The following is a 17,685-nucleotide window of genomic DNA, read 5'->3' as shown; positions in this document are numbered from 1 at the left end:
TTTTTTAACATATACAGCAGCTTAAAACAGTTCTCCTCGTTACACTAACAATATATAATACACACAATTTACAAAATTGTTTCGTTGTTTATCACAAATTAACAGAAACATCACTAATCAGACGAATGACAAATTACTTAACGGCTGCGGGCTGTTTCGGATGTAATGTCTAATGTCAAACGACAATGAAAAGCGAACAAGATTCTGACATTGTGTAACCGACTTGTCATTAGTATAGCATGATTAGTGTCCAGTACATGATACATTTATTATTACCCTAACGCGTCGTCCCTCTGCATAGTCCAATCACAACCGTTAACATGTATCACGAGATAATATTTTATCCAACGCGAAAACAATCATGCGCAAATTACTGGCGATTTAATTACTAAATCGCGCGGCTTACATGTAAAATTATTTGCGCGCGGCTTGTTACTTTCCAAATTTAAATTTTATTGGCACACATTTATATTCTGTTTTAAAATTAAAAAATTGTGATGGCAACGGCCCTCGGACAAATCTAGCGAGCGAAGCGAGCGCGCTCCAGAAAGGGGGGCGCTTTTTGAGTTGAGCGGGGGGCGCCAAAAAGTAACGTTACGCCACTGATGCTCCACAGAGGCTTAATCTCATATTTACAGATAACAGAGGTTTAATCTCATATTTACAGATAACAGAGGTTTAATCTCATATTTACAGATAACAGAGGTTTAATCTCATATTTACAGATAACAGAAGTTTAATCTCATATTTACAGATAACAGAGGTTTAATCTCATATTTACAGATAACTGTATACAAGATAGACGGGTCAGAGCCATTAGACTTTGCTATCTTATCCTCCCTGATGAAGAGCATAGGGGAGAGTGCAGCTCGAATGAGGCAACTAAAACTGGCCATAACTTGGGGACATGAGAAAGTGGCTAAGGAGCTTATATTTGAGAAGAAGGATTACAAGTTCAGGGTAAGTGTGACTATTAATTAGTAATTAGTATTAATTAGTAATTCTGACTAGTAATTTAGAATATAATATAGTATCTTTATAAACTAACTAATGTATTCTCTAATCGAATAGCTATCAATATAAAATATAATCTAGCATCTTTTAACATTATACATTATACATTATACATTATACATAATACATTATACATTATACATTATACATTATACATTATACATTATACATTATACATTATACATTATACATTATACATTATACATTATACATAATACATTATACATTATACATTATACATTATACATTATACATGAACATAATAACACAACTTTCAGCCAGACGAGTTAAACTCACTCCTGATGTTCTCCATAATCAACCGGCGGGTTGGTTTTATACGACTGCTGCTGGATTACGGTGCTGACCTCAAGAACTTCCTCACTGCTCCCAGTCTCACTAAACTTTACAATATCCTCCCTAAAAACTCAGGAGCTTTCAAGTTGCTCACAAGATTCGATAGAGCGGTTAGTTTTACTACTGATCAGTTTTAACTTGTTCAACGTTAAAACCGAAAATAAAATTAATATGCACTTCGATTTGCGAGGATTGTTTCCTCTGTGGATTTATGACAAAATTAGATATGACACATATAATTTAACCAATTTTCACGTTAATTAGACGTGACAATTGACACATATAATTTAACCAATTTTCACATATAATTAGATATGACACATATAATTTAACTAATTTTCACATATATTTAAATATGACACATATACTCATATAGCTAGCTACACACAATAAGATAAACATCACTAAACCATCGCTATGTGATGATTATTTCCTCTATGGATTTATGACAAAATTAGATATGATACATATAATTTCACTAATTTTCACATATAATCAGACATGACACATATAATTAGACATGACACATAATTTCATATAATTTGATAAAAACCACTAAAAACAGGTGTCATTAAGAGACGTAGGTGAACTGATGGAGAGGATTATGGAGGGTACATTCCATTCCTTTCTAACACAGGAGAAGTATAACCAGGACATGAGGGAGGACGACAGATTTGATGTGAGAAATTAGATCTTTTCGTGGCATAATTCTGACATAAATAATAAATTAGCATTTTGATGACATGATTTTTAACTTGTTGATGAAATAAGGATCGTGTATAGAATTTTTATAAAGGGATAACATGTTGATATGTTTGATGCATTACTTTTTTTTACTATGATTGCTACCAGTTAAATAATTCAAATCCTTAATAACAAATCTATAACAATCATACAAATATTTGTTGCAGAATCCCTACGATTTGATGATGCTGTATTCTGCTCTCATCGACGCTCCAGACATGGCTAAGTTCTTTTGGGAGAACTCCAGGACGCCCATAGCTACATCTCTTATAGTGCACAAGGTGTTGTAGTAGTAGGCTACTTTAATTGTATTCTTGTGAAAATTTGTATTGATCCCGTTTGATGCGACAAGGAAAAATGCTCTTATCAGAAAAGGAATTGCTCAACATTTCAATGTTAGGGTCTGCCCACACTACGCCATGTGGCGACGGGCCAAATGGCACAGTGTGTTTAGAGCTCCCGCCATGTGGCCCGTCTATCTAAACACACTGTGCCACTTGGCGTGGATTTAGCAAGGGGAATAGAGGCACGGATTTTAAAAATCCGTGCCTCTATTCCCCGAGAGTTCCCACGCCAACTGGCGGTAGCTCTAAACACACTACGCGCCTCGTTGTGTGAATCCGTTGACTAGTGGCGGGAGCTGTAACCACACTGTGCCTTTTGACCCACGCCATGTGGCCCGTCGCAACATGGCGTAGTGTGGGCAGGAAATCCGTGCCTCTGAATAGAGGCGCGGATTTGCTAAATCCACGCCAAGTGGCACAGTGTGTTTAGGTTAATCGGGCCATGTGGCCCGTCGCCACATGGCGTAGTGAGGGCAGGCCCTTATATAGTTGTGTTGAAAGTATTAAAAAACTACTTTAATTACTGAATCAAGGAATTACAATCACTTACACTATAAGACTGTACAATGAATTTTGAGACATTGAACAGGATCGAATGTGCTTTTACTGAAGTCTGGATGTTAACTTTATAACAGAATTGTTTAATAGATGATTCATCCAGACCAACACGTTTACATTCATAGTTTTTCAGATTTTTCTCATCGTAACAAGTGGAATTATTTGCAGATATTTTTATTCCTGGACAAAATGGAAAGTCAGTGGGCACGTGTGGATGAAGAAATGACAGAAAAGCTTGAAACTTCTGCGAGGTTTGACTAATCTGACACATACGCAATTTACAAGCTTGGTTATTCTCTCACTATTATCTTTACTGGGAGTTATCAAACCTGCCGCTGTGACCATTTTATGATGATTTTAGATTTATGACCATTTAATTAATATTTTATGACCATTTTATAAGCCATGCGTAGGATGATTTTGTTTTATTCCGGAAAATTGCCTTAAATATTCACTCATGATCTCTAACATATCAGGGAGTTTGAAAAACTAGCGTGCGGACTTATGACAATCTGTTATCATAACTACGACAAGCCCGATTGGATACAAATCTTAATTGTTCCTTTGAAAGGTAACAAAAGCTCAAATGGAATAGGTTTTTGTCTACCCCTCATTTAGTCGAGTATAAAAAATTCTAAAATTAACGACTGAAGAAGTATCCCACCGTTATCCCTCTTATTTCTTCAAAAAGAAATAATCTTCATTTTGTAAAAAACGCGTTACTATTCTTCAGAATGGGGAGGATTAAATCTGTTTGATTTAGCAACAATAATCGAAGCGAAGAACTTCATCGCACATGCCGCGTATCAGAGTTACCTGACAGACCTCTGGATGGGACAACTTAAACCTACTATCAACGCCGGACGGGTACTTTATCTTATAATTAACAAAATCTAAGGCTTTATTAAATGAAATCAAATCTTAGATTCTCTGAAGTGTATAATTGTGTCAATCGAATACGCCACCGTATGACGTGATAATTCATTATACAAATTACATGTTCAACAAAACCTAATCTAAATAATTGTGTCAGTCGAAGGTAAATTAAGGGTATGAAATCATTTTAACTGATCCCAAGCTTGTTTTTTACCGTCGTATCAACTCTTTCAGTTGTTTGTGTGCCTGGTCCCACCACTGCCAATATTCTTACCGTACAATAAACTACCCATGACCAAGAAAGATCTAGCAAGGAAGATCCTCCGGGGACAAGAAATAACAGTGAGCGACTCATTACCTTTAACTTTATTTACCAAACTGGGATTGCTTATTTTAATACTTTCAATTGAGAAGAAGACGGTGATATATTTTATAACCTCTATAAATTAAAAATTTCAGACAAGAGCCCGCAAGAGAGTAAACGAAGACGTTGAGTTTGCCTCAGCTACAGGGGCAAATGATAGTGATGACGGCGACTCAGTGCGCAGTCCTGATCTCAAAGAGAAGCTATATTACTTCTACACCTCCCCTGTTATCAAGTTTTACCTTAACTCCCTCACTTATTTAGCATTCCTTCTTTTATACGGGTAAGATAAACTTAGTCACTTCTTAATTTCTAACGTTATCAAATTTTAAAAAATTAAATTAATTTTTTAAAAGCTAACATTCCGTCCTCTATCGTAAGGACTAAGATATTTCAATCAATCTAAATATTACTATGAGTATTGCTGAAAGCACAGTGTAAGGCCTACACGGACCGCCTCTAACTAGCCAATCCCTGTTTACATGCCGTGTAGCAGGGGACTAGAAAGAGCTAAACTAGTAAGCGGGGCATAGCCAATACACTATACTTCCATCATTGAGTATATTACCAACCAAAGGGAAAATTTCCTTGTGTTTGGAATCTACCAAGACGAAAGTTGTACAATCCAGCGAAATTCCGAAGAATCATTCCAGTAGACTAGGCGCATTGCAACCACAGCCACGGAAATACTTATGAGTATTGCTGAAAGCACAGTGTAAGGCCTACACGGACCGCCTCTAACTATGATTTATGAACTTTGAAACGATCTTGAGTTGGTTAATCTACATCTATAAATCGAAGACTAAACCGATTCTGTGGACATCAAAACTAAATCTTGGCAAATAATGACAGGTACGGTCTGTTAGTAGATGATAAAAGTCTGGTGATCAGCCAAAACGGCTCAAGACTCGAGTGGCAAGACCTGTATACGATAGTGTTTGTCCTTTCAACTGTGCCCGTTGAAATAAATCAGGTCAGAGCTGCAATTCTGAGTTGTTTTACCAGTTTGTATTTGTAAAGCACACATTTTTACTTTTCATGTATTTTTACCACTCCTCTACTTATCCATCTCTTTTGGATCCCTATATATCTGAAAATAAGTGCTTCAACAACATCCCAGACAATTCTATCAATTCATGCAGCTACACTTTCAAAGAATTTAAAAAGGAACGGCAGCTTACTTATCAGTAATCAAGTGACCTTTTGGTGTTATCAGATTCGAAATGGAAGAACGAAAAGCAACCTAAAGAAGGTTGTAGACCATTTTGCAGATACGTACAACCTAATGGACTTCATAGCCGTGTGCATGTTTATGGTTGCCTTCGCACTCAAAGCCTCTACTCCTTACTACTGCTCCAGCTCAAAGGTAAACAAGTACTTATACTTTTAGTGCAACATACTTTTAGTGCAACATACTACTGCTTATACTTTTAGTGCAACATACTTTTAGTGTAACATACTTTTAGTGCAACATACTACTGCTCCAGCTCCAAGGTAAACAAGTGCTTATACTTTTAGTGCAACATACTTTTAGTGCAACATACTACTGCTCCAGCTCCAAGGTAAACATGTGCTTATACTTTTAGTGCAACATACTTTTAGTGCAACATACTTTTAGTGCAATATACTACTGCTCCAGCTCCAAGGTAAACATGTGCTTATACTTTTAGTGCAACATACTTTTAGTGCAACATACTACCCCTCCAGCTCCAAGGTAAACAAGTGCTTATACTTTTAGTGCAATATACTTTTAGTGCAACATACTACTGCTCCAGCTCCAAGGTAAACATGTGCTTATACTTTTAGTGCAACATACTTTTAGTGCAACATACTACTGCTCCAGCTCCAAGGTAAACAAGTGCTTATACTTTAAGTGCAACATACTTTTTGATCCTTTTCCTCTTTTCTTTGTACTTTTTATTTTCTGTTTTTTTTTTAAAGATCGTTCATTCTTGTATTGTCAAGTCAGGAGTGTTAGGGCTCCCGTTGACGTTTACGTTTAATTCGTTTAATCCGTTTAATACTACTGCTCCAACATTCCCAGTAAGTTCAGCCAGTCGTTTAAAAGAGCGTTGAATCGATTAAAAGTGGTCCAGTATTATGATTGGATTTTTATGAGTATTTCGTTTGGTTGAACTGACTCTGAGAATTTTCAAAAAACTGCCAATTCTAAATCAATTGTTAAATTTAATTCCTTGTGGCTAAACATTAATGTCTGGAATGATATAGATTATTCGATATTATTATGTATTTGTGGTAAAACTATCTATCGTGAATTAATTCAGTTGGCTGAAGGAGACAGTAACGATTGTACAATAGGAAGCAGCATGAATCTTAACCATTTCGGGTAAGACAACTTTAAACCAGTTCAGCTTTATAATATCACAGCTTAATTTATATTTAAATTGATGCATATTACTTAGTTTGAAAGAGTCTATTACGAAAATTCTTCTTCGATTAACGTTTTTTGACAGAACGACCCAACCAAGCTACATCCAAAAAAGTTGATTGCACGATAACCCTCTTTCTGACCTTAATAGGACAATGCAAATGGTTTACATCTTACATGGTTTCTGAGGCTTATATTGAATATTTATATTCCACAATATTGCAATATGCTGTCAGCATTGGCCTTTATGGTACCTTCGATTTTACTTACAGGACATATAAACATTAAGCAACTTAAATAACTTAAACTTACAGGACATATAAACATTAAGCAACTTAAATAACTTAAATTTACAGGACATGTAAACATTAAGTAAATATCAACTTTAAGTAACTTAAAATTACAGGTCATATCAATATTGCAATTTACTATCTGCATTAGCCTTCGGTATTTTCAACTTTGGGCTGATGAAGAAGCTGCAGTTTAATCCCAACATTGGTCCAAAAATAGTTACAGTGGGGAAAATGGCTATAGACCTGCTCTTCTTCATGTTTCTATTAGCGGTAATTGGAACTGGGGTTGTAATGTGAAGCACTACTGGGCCGCGCCGCGCATCAAATAATGTTTCTCTAATCTCTCCACCACGAGAAGCGTTGTTTGATGCGCGGCGCGGCCAGTCGTGCATCGCACTACAAGAACTGTAACGGCATCTCTTGATTTGTATGTCGTAACAAAGCATAGGTACATATTATGTGCATTTATCCAGATATCTGTATAATATGTGCATTTATGCAGATATGTGCATATCCGCACATATCCGTACAATACACTGTGAACGGTAGGGATTAGTAAACTTAGTAAAGTGTATTGTACGGAGGGAGCTTGATTGCCACTAACTCTATAAATAATGTTATTATTCGTCAGGAATTATCACGCTAACAGGCTCCTATCAGCAATGTGCTTTTCTTTCTACTGTTTTCGATTCGTGCAGCTCTTTGAGATTAACGATCAGATTGGACCCAAAGTTTTCATGCTTAAAAAAATGTCCATCGATCTCTTTTTCTTCCTCTTTCTCTTAATGGTAATTATCTTCAAAAGCTCATTTATTCTATCATTTTGCAGACAGCATTAGAGCTCAAAGCTGCGAAGCTGATATTTAATATGATTTACAAAATTGGGATGACAAGAAGAATAAACTGAAGGTGAACTGACTAACACATGTTTTCAGGTTTTTACAATTGCTTATGGTGTATCGTCCCAAGCATTGCTTTACCCATTTCGTGAGACCAGTGTCGGTGAGGTTATATTCGAGCTCATGGGAAGGTCTTATCTGAATGTGTTCGGAGAGATAGATCTAGATGGCTTTGATGAGCACCTGAAGACGGGTTTGTTGACTAAAACTCTTTATTTATGAAATGATATCTTAATATTTTAACAACCATGTTTGCTACTTTTCTCCCACAATATTCGTTGCCACAGCCTAATTATAATAAATTAATTAACTAATTATAATATATTAATAACAGCCCCAAAAAGCTCGTCTTCTAATTTCTATTACAATCCTCAGCATTTAACGGCCAGTTTTATTTGCGATCGTGCTATAAACGGTATATCCATGAAGCCTACAAATGTTACAGGTCATTGTAGAGCCTGGGACTCAACCATCTTTGATTCTGAAATAGCCAAGCCATCAGAATGTACTGCTAAAAGTCTGTTACACACTGAGGTGATATTTATTTTTTTCTCACTGTTGTGATTTTAAATATTTCTAAAGACAGCATTATACAATTTAAGTTAATCTAGATATCCACTAATTGATTGATCAAAACAACACAGAAATCGTTCGTCATAAAGTATAAACACCTTTGATCAATATAAATCAGTTTTAAATGCAGTCTAACTAACCAACTTGCAGGTGGGAAGAGTAAACTACTACGTGGCATTCACCCTCCTTTCACTTTACCTCCTCTTTGTGAACATCATGCTTATAAATCTTCTCATCGCTATATTCTCAAACACTTACGAGAATGTAGAAACCCAATCAGGTTCATATTATTCTGTTCTTTTAAGATAATCTTGAAAGCGTTTTTTTATATTCCAAAAAATTTTGTTTTAAATCTGGCAACCTGGTACAATTCGTCCAAGGAACTCATCATTACTCGCAAGCGGGTCGCCTCGAGAACCGTCGTTTTCATGTCTACATTATTATTTCATACCAAACGTCAGCTAACGCTCATCACAAGTAGCTAATGATACTTGTACCAGGTATCATCTACAAGACTCAACGAGCTGAGATGATTCTCGAGTTCAGAGAAAGACCACCACTCCCCAACCCTGTTTCACTCCTCTACTTTTTATTTAAAACATCTAAATTTGTATACAGACGATACATTAAAAAGATAAACTATGAAAAAGATCTTCAAAAAATGAGTTAGTAGGGTCGTTATTTTCTACGGGTGTTGTATTTTTAGGAAAATTTGCCAATGTTGTGTGATTATTATCACTGTTTATTTATAATATTAGTTTGTTCATACAACCAGCCCTCTTCGCCTAGAAAGCACATTTCAGACCGTTACATCATGTAACTATGACGACCGTTACAAACTCTCTTTCAGTTTCTAGTATGTCACTATGACGACCATTACAAACTCTCTTTCAGTTTCTAGTATGCCCAACAGACACAGCTCGATGGCATACAGATCTTCTCTTATGGAGGCGGAATGTAGAGCTCAGTTTATAAGACAAAATAAGTCAGATTCTGGAGACCGTATGATCTCCCACACCATGACTAAGTGAGTTGCACAACTAAACGTTAATATAGCGTCACTTTAGTAACTGTAATGTTACTATATTTTCTTTGCATGGATTATTGTATTGGGAATTTTAGACTTATAGAAACACACCACTGGAGCAAATATAAGATACAGCATCATTTGTTAACTTGTGATAACAAACTATCAAGCATTTTCAATGTTTTTCATCTTTTTTGATATAATCTCTTTTTAGCGAAAGCACAGGCACGGATTCCTCGTAAGTATTGTTTCTAAATGTTTATAATCTTTCATTGTCACTACAATCGGAGGACACAGCATATCTTCAATAATATGATTTCAAACACCGCTCATGATTTTAAGCAATTTCCGAAAATTGTGAAAAGTGAAATGTGAACTAAAGTGCACAAATTAAAAAAGGTCCATGTTTCAGTCCATCAGTTATGAATTCTGAAAAGAGCCATAACCTACGTTCCGTAGTCGATGTTGAAAAGTTCTACGCCAGCTCACAGCCTTGGTTGTAAACGCCTTATATGGGCATCACGTGCCAGCTCTCAGCCTTGGTTGTAACTGCCAAGGCTGGCAAAAACAAATAATTTGCTTAAACGTATCTGCAGAATGTGGCTTACAAAGACTGCGCTCATGTCGTTTTTTGATGAATTTTGTGTGGCATCTTTTCGAATTGTAACACTGTATAATAGTCAGGATCGGTTCGGTTCTTGGTTCGTATCCGATACGAACTTAAAACCGAACAGCACGGCCTACTAATGCTAAACGTCAGTGTGACAGTTGATTTAAATTTTGTGTGAGCATGGTCGTGGAGCTGGTTGTAGGCCCCCGGAAGTGTCTGGAAGTGTCCCGTATTGTCCGGATATGTTGCTTTCCAGATATTGAACTGTCTGACTGAAACATGCGGTTGTTTTATTTCTCATATCAATTAAACCTTGTGCGGTGTAAACTCAAATCAGCAATAACATAATAAGGTTCCCTCCTCTCTTTCATAAAATACCCATCTTCGTTAATGATATATTAGCAGATTAAATACCAATACGCAGTTATTCATGAAGCATTATTCATTATAATCGGTTTGGTTATGCTGGTCGGATAGAAATGAAAAGAAGATTGTTACAAATAACTGTTCGCAGAAAATAAACCGTACTAACATTAACCTGAATGATTTTATAAACAGACATGATTACTGATTACTGTCACAGGCACTACCTTGATCTCTCTGCTAAGATTAACCGTCTTGAGGGCCAGCTGACGGTAGCTACGGAGAATATATCTAAAATATCAGATCTCCTGAAGCAGAGGGTGCAGGGCAAAACGAAGGTACGGTAATAGCCAGATATTTAGCCAGATAATTAGCCAGATTAACAGTTTAAATTAAAGGAAGGATTAAATTATTGATAAGTTGATTTTTAAGTAGTACTACAGTATCACTCAGTTTTTCAATGATTAAAACCAATTTTATTTTATTTTATCGACTTGAGGTTTATTCCTGGGTCAATTTTGTAATAATTGATATAAACAGAAACATGATTATAAATAATGTTGTCTTCTTCGGCCAATTTTGCACTAACTTTTGACTATTTTGATAACTTATTGTTCGACAACTGATGCTTCAACTCTTTTAAAAGAATATATCATAATATTATATTAAAGAGTTTCATGAAACTTGCTCCAATGCAACTAATGCTTTATAAGATATAACAGAATATAATATAATATTACAGCATATTGATGAAATCCCTAAAACTTTCTCCAATACATGAACCCACTTCGGGGTTCAGGTTCACAGATCGAAACTGACTGAAGCACCATCCAAAAAGTCTTTAAGCAACAATCTGTGTGATAGTTACTAAGCAACAATCTGTGTGATCGTTACTACGCAACGTGTGATCGTTACTACTGCACGACAAAGGGGTACCCCCGATTATTAGGAGTCAGATCATATGACGTATAATTAATGATGTGACGTATAATTAGTGATGTGATCCACCAGCTACCATGGTAGTAGCCTCCTGGTGTTAGGAGGATCCTGACGCTGTAGTTCTGGAACTTTGGATCACTCTGGCCAGGGACATGATGTTGGGGAGAGTCTGGTTAACTGGTGGTTGTGGGTCTTCGTACTCGATCGGAGAGAAGTGTCGGATAGGGAGAGATAACACATACAAGGGCACTTCGTGGGAAGTTTGTGCTTGCAGCACCGCCAGGCAGATGTGAGGGTTGAATCCTTGTCCTTCCTCCGAAAGTAGATGTATCCATTAGAGTAGCTGTTGAGATCCTGTCCGACCAGGAGAAGGTAGGCATGTTGATAGAATGTGAGAATGCTATTGTCTTTCACATTCTAGTATATATACCTAAGAACACTCGATCGGCTCACTCCCCTTGCATGCCTTTGGCACGTACGTCTATGTGATCTACGAGTCGAGCAGTCAGATCATGTTTACTTTGTAATATACAGCTATGATTTTTTTTTTTTTTTTAGAGAGGCTGGGCCTGGTTGGCCCACGAGAGGATAGCATATGGATGCTTTGCCTACCTCTGGGGTATGGCAGTCCTGTGGGAGGATGCCAGTGGAATCAAGATGTGTAATCAAGGATGATGGTAAGTGTTGTGAGGTGTGTCATAGATAAACGCTTAAGTGGTGGTTGAGTGTGGAAGAGAGGGGCGAAACAAGACGGCGTTAAAATAGTCGCTATGTTACACCTGTCTGGTCCAACTCCTCCGGCACCACTAAGCGTTTAGTGTGGTTTGTAAAGTTGACAATGGTGGAGATGTGTTGGTTGTCGAATATGTCATTGACAGAGAGGTAGTAGTCCCGGAAATATTGACCTCTTATTTGGGCAATAGCCGGGCACTGTCCGAGAAAGTGTGAGACAGTCTCCTCTCCGTCGCCGCATTTAGGACAAGCACTTGTGTCTGATTTGTGAATGGTGTGTAGGTGTTTGTTGAGGCCACAATGTCCCGTGATGATTTACAGAATTGACATGTGAACTCTACCCCAGATCTAGCCCATTTCAGGGTCAATTAAATTCTACGGATGGATCACATCACTACTGATGGATCACATACTAATTATACGTCACTATTTGGTGAAATGATCTGACCCTGATAATCGAGGGTCCCCCTTTGTCGGCCTCCCATCGTTACACTTGAACTCATCAGGAAGAGACGGCTTCCAAAAAACCAAAACCCGATTTGAAGTGGACCGCAAGAACCCCTAAAGCGATTCTTGCGCATTTGAAGCCCCAGTCACTTCAGCAAATCGAGCAGTCCCACTCAGAAAGAGAGGTTTTTTATGGTGCATGGCAAGAGTGATTACGTGAACGTACAGATTACGCCCTGCTACTTGCTCCTTATATGGGCATCACGTGACAGCTACTAATAATCACTGTCACACTGTGATCCCTGATATAGGACTCTAATTAGCCCATAAAATCTATTCGCTATTTCTGAAACATTCTTGTAAAATTGTGTGTTTTAGTGAGGATGATTAGCATGCAATGTATGATAGTTAATTGGTTACTAATTAGGTACTAAATTGTTACTAATTAGTTATTAACTGGTTACTGATTATTGTTACGCATGCTAATTGCTAGTCCCTGAATGAGTATCTATGCCTGATAGCCTGCATCTGAATGAGGCACGAATGAAGCTTTGCACACTGTTATGTGGAATGTTTATCCCTTTGCATCTTATCATTAAACCAAACTATCTGCTATCTGACAAGAGAGTAAACTGTGAGTGTGAATAAGTGTGTTTTGTGACATGGAATGCTGGTTGACTCAAACGCCAACCATCCCCTTATATGGGCACCATGTGCCCGTTGTAGAAGATTTTCTACAGAAGGAGATCAAAACACTTATCAACCCCTTGCTAAGCTATCTGCTTACTTCCTTTTCGGCATGACCCCTTTGCCATGGAGTTATTCACTCAAAAAAAGGTGACTAAATAATTCATCTTTACCTTAACGACTTCCTGCCGTTACCATAGTAACCAGGTAACTTCCACCTCCGCTACCCTCTGCAACTCATAAAATCTTCTTCTCTTCTTATTAAAGTCAGTGTATTGGTCCCTTTTACACTGACAAGACTTAATACTATTTTTCTATAGCAGTTTCATTGAATCATTAACTCTTTCCCATGGAAACTAATTAATTTCATATCTTTGGAAACTAATTAATCTTTCGCTATGCATGTTGATTATCATTTATCTAGCGCGACTCCACTACAAGCGCGGACCAAGTCAAGCCGCGGCGCCCTGGTTCCCCTCAAAGTGTATTTAAAGAGATCCTGGAGCGGGTCCGGGCTAAAAGGAACAGCTACGATGAGGCCTTTAATGAGCTGTCCGAGGAGGAGGAGGAGAAGGAGGTAGGGAGTGTTGCTGGGTTACTGAAGGAGGTATGGAGTGTTGCTGGGTTACTGTTAGTGTGTGGTTGCTGGGTTTCTGTGGGGTTACTGTTCATAACATTCAGAACATTTGGTTGCGGTGGAAACATACGGATATTTATTTTAGCCTGGCAAACAATCAACATATGACCTTGATCGGTGATCCTATCACCATATTGATATTGACGATACTGATAGTGGCCAGGAATCTTTTCCTACAATGTTGCATCAGATAGGAGTTTAATTTCTGGCATAGACAAGCTCAAGAAATGTATTTTAGTTCAACCTGATGATTGTGGATTTGTTTTTTGCTGACACTTTTGAGTTAACTTTAAGCTGAAGCTGTTGCAAGTTTGAAGCCAACAAACAACTTATTGGAGATGTTCCATTTGGACGACGAGTATTACTGCCACTGGGGACAAGTGTGGAGGATCAATATTGCATTTTGCTCGAGAGCGTAATATTGCTTGGATATTCGGTGATTACAATTGATTGCGAGTTAGAATCCACTTGCAGTGAAGTCGAGTGATATTTTGATTGATTTGGTTGATGCATCGACGGAAGGGGCTGCAGAACGCTCAATTGTGGGACACACCAACGCTGAAATGAAGCTGTAACCTTGCCAGCATTGCATCCCAAAATAGCATTGCTGTGTTTAATTATTGCTGGCAAAGCCAATCATTAGCAAATCATTAGCCAATCATTAGTATTAGTATTGATCTTTGATTTAAGAAATTAAAACTTTGATGAATTACTACAATCACAAAATACAAGAATAATAATTTAGTATTTACAGTACTAGAAAGTAAAATTCTAATAAACGTTCTGATTCTAGCCCACTCTTGCTACATGGGGAAGTTTGGTTACTCACAGTCAGGCCCTGACAACACCCTATCCTGGCACTGATATAGAGCGGTTCAAACTGGAAAAAGGACAAATCGCATGGAAGGTATAGTAAAACAAACAACAAGTCAAACAAACAACAAGTTAAACAAACAAATTTCATTTTACATTTTGTTTTAATCTGTCTGTAAGAGTGTTAGAAATTATATTACAGAATTGTAATCAACATTTTGGTTCAGAGCAATTTTGATTACACACCACCCGTGTATGATAATGAAGAGATTCCACAGCTAGACCCTAAGAAACCGTGAGTACCAACAATGTTGTAATGGCCACGATTTTGATCGACTTTTTGATTTTGGAAGCACCATATTATGCTCTAGGAATAGAATTTCCGTTTTAAAAAGTTATTCCAATCGTGTGATGATCTGAAAATAAACTCTGCCTCACCAGTCACCATGGCAACCATGGGAACCATCTCTTCAGTTTAGCAAATTTCCGCGACTTTTCAGGAACGAGCTACGTTTTAACCATGTGGACAGTGATGGAGTGGACCGTATCAGTTTTATAGGGAAATACACAGTACACGAAGGATTTCCCCGGTGAACAAAATATATTTATTAACAACTTTAATTAGGCTTGAAATGGAACATGTATTTCTTTTAAATCGACGATGGATAATGAAACTATAAATTGCCTCGATTGCAAACATTTCATTGTTTAATTAATGAGCTGCAATCTAAATCTAACTCTCTTATTTTGTAGGAACCCAAAAGGAAGGACAGGCCTGATCGGTAAAGGTAATCTACCTAGATGGGGTCCCAACAAACTCGCCGTTACCATAGTAACCAGGTAAGATGATTCATATGAGCGTGAAGGTGATTTCTGATTTATTCAGTTATCTCAGTTATCCCATATAAAACATGATATCCCGATTAAAGCATTGAACTGACCCATGAGATAAATAACCACAATTCCCCCAGATACCTCACCAGTCACCATGGTAACCACAATTCCCCCAGATACCTCACCAGTCTCCATGGTAACCACAATTCCCCCAGATACCTCACCAGTCAGTAGTCACCATGGTAACCACAATTCCCCCAGATACCTCACCAGTCACCATGGTAACCACAATTCCCCCAGATACCTCACCAGTCACCCTGGTAACAACAATTCCCCCAGATACAAAGAACAGCCAGGCAGCAGTGATTCAGGTGAAGTACCCGGAGGAGTTATCAACAAACAAGGACAGCCTGTAGTGGAGGTGCTCCTCCTCAAGATGGAGGGATCTCCTCATTACATGTTCCCTCAGGTAAAACTGTGCAAAATTTAGTCTTACAGATCAAATTAAGTGCCAAATTTAGTGCTTATAGACATAACTTAGTTCGAAATTTAGACCAAAATCTCTTTAGGTCAAAGTCTTTCATGACCAAAGCATACATTTTTTGCTCGATATATTTATCCCAATGTGAATGCTCAGTAAAAATTCTTCACCTAACCTCTTAACTATTCAGGGATTCCTAGCTCCGTCAGAAACTGTTAAGCATGCTCACCAGCGGGTAGTTCTTGATCTGTGTTATGACTTCTGTAACCAGACAAAGATCGCCCAAATACCTATCGCTGCTTCCATAGATCCTATCTTCAGTCAATATAAGGAGGTGAGCCTTCTTTTTTATTTCTTTAAAAAGAGAAGGTTTTTCCGGATCAATATGAAAATATTAACGTTATTTATCATGTTAAAGCATGTATCTTTGTAAACTGAACTTAAACCTTTCACGGAACTAAAACCTTGATATTCGGCAGTTATCGTCCTCCTACATGGACGATCCAATGAACACTGATAACTCATGGATGGAAGTTTCAGCTGCAACTGTTCATGATAATCAGAATGCCATGTCGTCTGACTTCAAGGTAACAACTTGTGCTTTATACTTTTATATTTTAACTGTGTGATAACGGATTATGTATCAACTAATCATCAGACGTCAAACACAAAATTTATCATGATTTAATTTATTAATAGGTTTGTCAAATTAATGTTAAAATACCACATATTTGAAACTTATTTAGTGATATTCATGATAATCGTGAGATAAAATTCTTCAAAGAAACCTTAATGTAAGAGACACACTCACCCCTCTCCCAGCTTGGAAGTGGAGTGATACAGATCGTGTGGTTCACAGTAACAGAGCGTCCCGATCTACACCCTAACATGGTCACTCTGCTGAGGAAAACATTAACCGTGTTGAAGAGTTATAGCCCCTACACCGCGGCAGAAGAAGCCGAATCAGGACTCAGTGGGTGAATAGCTAACGGTTCTTGAGTATAGGAATTTTTATAGGAAAACATGATCAGAAAGCATTTTCTTCATTTTATTTACCGAAAGACCCGATCAGAAGCCATTACAGCCGGAGTGGATGAAATATTTGATGTTAACCATGGAGGGGCTGTGTGCTCTTTGAATGATAGTTGAAGTATTCGATAAAAGACGTTTAAAGACTGAAATTTATGTGATGAATTATGACCACGGCATGGAATATTTTTTCGTGAGCCCAATTGATATCTTCGCCTCAGTTGAATTGATTTTTGCAGTTGTATTTCATTTATTTATCAGATTACATTTCCGGATTAACTAGTTCTCTATATTTGAGATAAACGTTTTGTTTTAATTCGATACATTACAAATAAGATCTCAACTATCTGCATTAGAAAATTGGGATAACTTCAATGAGTCTAACTATCACAGTGCTGGCAAGCATGACCGTGCCTCTTATACATTCTATACTATTATACCCCCTTTTATTTACTGTTTTTTCAGGCATTAATTCTCATTGGAACTGGAAGTCGTTCAGCAGGTTTATTTTTAGTTCAAAACATTCTAATTCGATGTCAAAGATGACAGGAATAAAAAACGGTTATGTGGAGATTTTAAGAAATTTGCGCAAAATACGCTCCAACACAGCTTTTATCAGTTATAGTTATACTACTACTAGGTTAGGCATAGCGCCTAGTGAGCCGCGTGTGCCTTCTG

At 37.5% G+C, this 17,685-nt stretch overlaps 1 protein-coding gene across 12 annotated transcripts in view; it reads left to right on the top strand.

The window, feature by feature from the left end:
• Window positions 1–17,363, top strand: part of LOC134825021 (transient receptor potential cation channel subfamily M member 7-like) — a 74,747-nt gene extending 57,384 nt beyond the window's left edge. For 3 of the 12 annotated variants that reach the window (XM_063837074.1, XM_063837075.1, XM_063837073.1), the window contains exons 11-39: window positions 784–960; window positions 1,293–1,478; window positions 1,934–2,047; window positions 2,280–2,393; window positions 3,183–3,265; window positions 3,491–3,585; window positions 3,748–3,881; window positions 4,125–4,232; window positions 4,350–4,537; window positions 5,107–5,227; window positions 5,471–5,620; window positions 6,540–6,601; window positions 7,568–7,724; window positions 7,872–8,028; window positions 8,281–8,369; window positions 8,559–8,688; window positions 8,909–9,073; window positions 9,303–9,435; window positions 9,650–9,673; window positions 10,629–10,746; window positions 13,638–13,820; window positions 14,644–14,757; window positions 14,891–14,958; window positions 15,164–15,253; window positions 15,417–15,503; window positions 15,837–15,966; window positions 16,169–16,312; window positions 16,458–16,565; window positions 16,801–17,363. In XM_063837074.1, the coding sequence (XP_063693144.1) occupies window positions 784–960; window positions 1,293–1,478; window positions 1,934–2,047; window positions 2,280–2,393; window positions 3,183–3,265; window positions 3,491–3,585; window positions 3,748–3,881; window positions 4,125–4,232; window positions 4,350–4,537; window positions 5,107–5,227; window positions 5,471–5,620; window positions 6,540–6,601; window positions 7,568–7,724; window positions 7,872–8,028; window positions 8,281–8,369; window positions 8,559–8,688; window positions 8,909–9,073; window positions 9,303–9,435; window positions 9,650–9,673; window positions 10,629–10,746; window positions 13,638–13,820; window positions 14,644–14,757; window positions 14,891–14,958; window positions 15,164–15,253; window positions 15,417–15,503; window positions 15,837–15,966; window positions 16,169–16,312; window positions 16,458–16,565; window positions 16,801–16,959 (3,588 nt within the window). In that variant the 3' untranslated portion in view covers window positions 16,960–17,363. Of the gene's footprint in view, window positions 1–783; window positions 961–1,292; window positions 1,479–1,933; window positions 2,048–2,279; window positions 2,394–3,182; window positions 3,266–3,490; window positions 3,586–3,747; window positions 3,882–4,124; window positions 4,233–4,349; window positions 4,538–5,106; window positions 5,228–5,470; window positions 5,621–6,539; window positions 6,602–7,049; window positions 7,207–7,567; window positions 7,725–7,871; window positions 8,029–8,280; window positions 8,370–8,558; window positions 8,689–8,908; window positions 9,074–9,302; window positions 9,436–9,649; window positions 9,674–10,628; window positions 10,747–12,585; window positions 12,712–13,637; window positions 13,821–14,643; window positions 14,758–14,890; window positions 14,959–15,163; window positions 15,254–15,416; window positions 15,504–15,836; window positions 15,967–16,168; window positions 16,313–16,457; window positions 16,566–16,800 lie in introns of all 12 variants that reach the window. The other 9 variants (XM_063837084.1, XM_063837085.1, XM_063837082.1 and 6 more) reach the window with 5 other exon arrangements.
• Window positions 17,364–17,685: the final 322 nt, after the last annotated feature.

The sequence above is a fragment of the Bolinopsis microptera genome, chromosome 13 (genome assembly GCF_026151205.1).
Source record: "Bolinopsis microptera isolate Bmic1 chromosome 13, MBARI_Bmic_1.0, whole genome shotgun sequence".
Lineage (NCBI taxonomy): Eukaryota > Metazoa > Ctenophora > Tentaculata > Lobata > Bolinopsidae > Bolinopsis > Bolinopsis microptera.
This window is presented reverse-complemented; position numbering and strand designations above follow the sequence as displayed.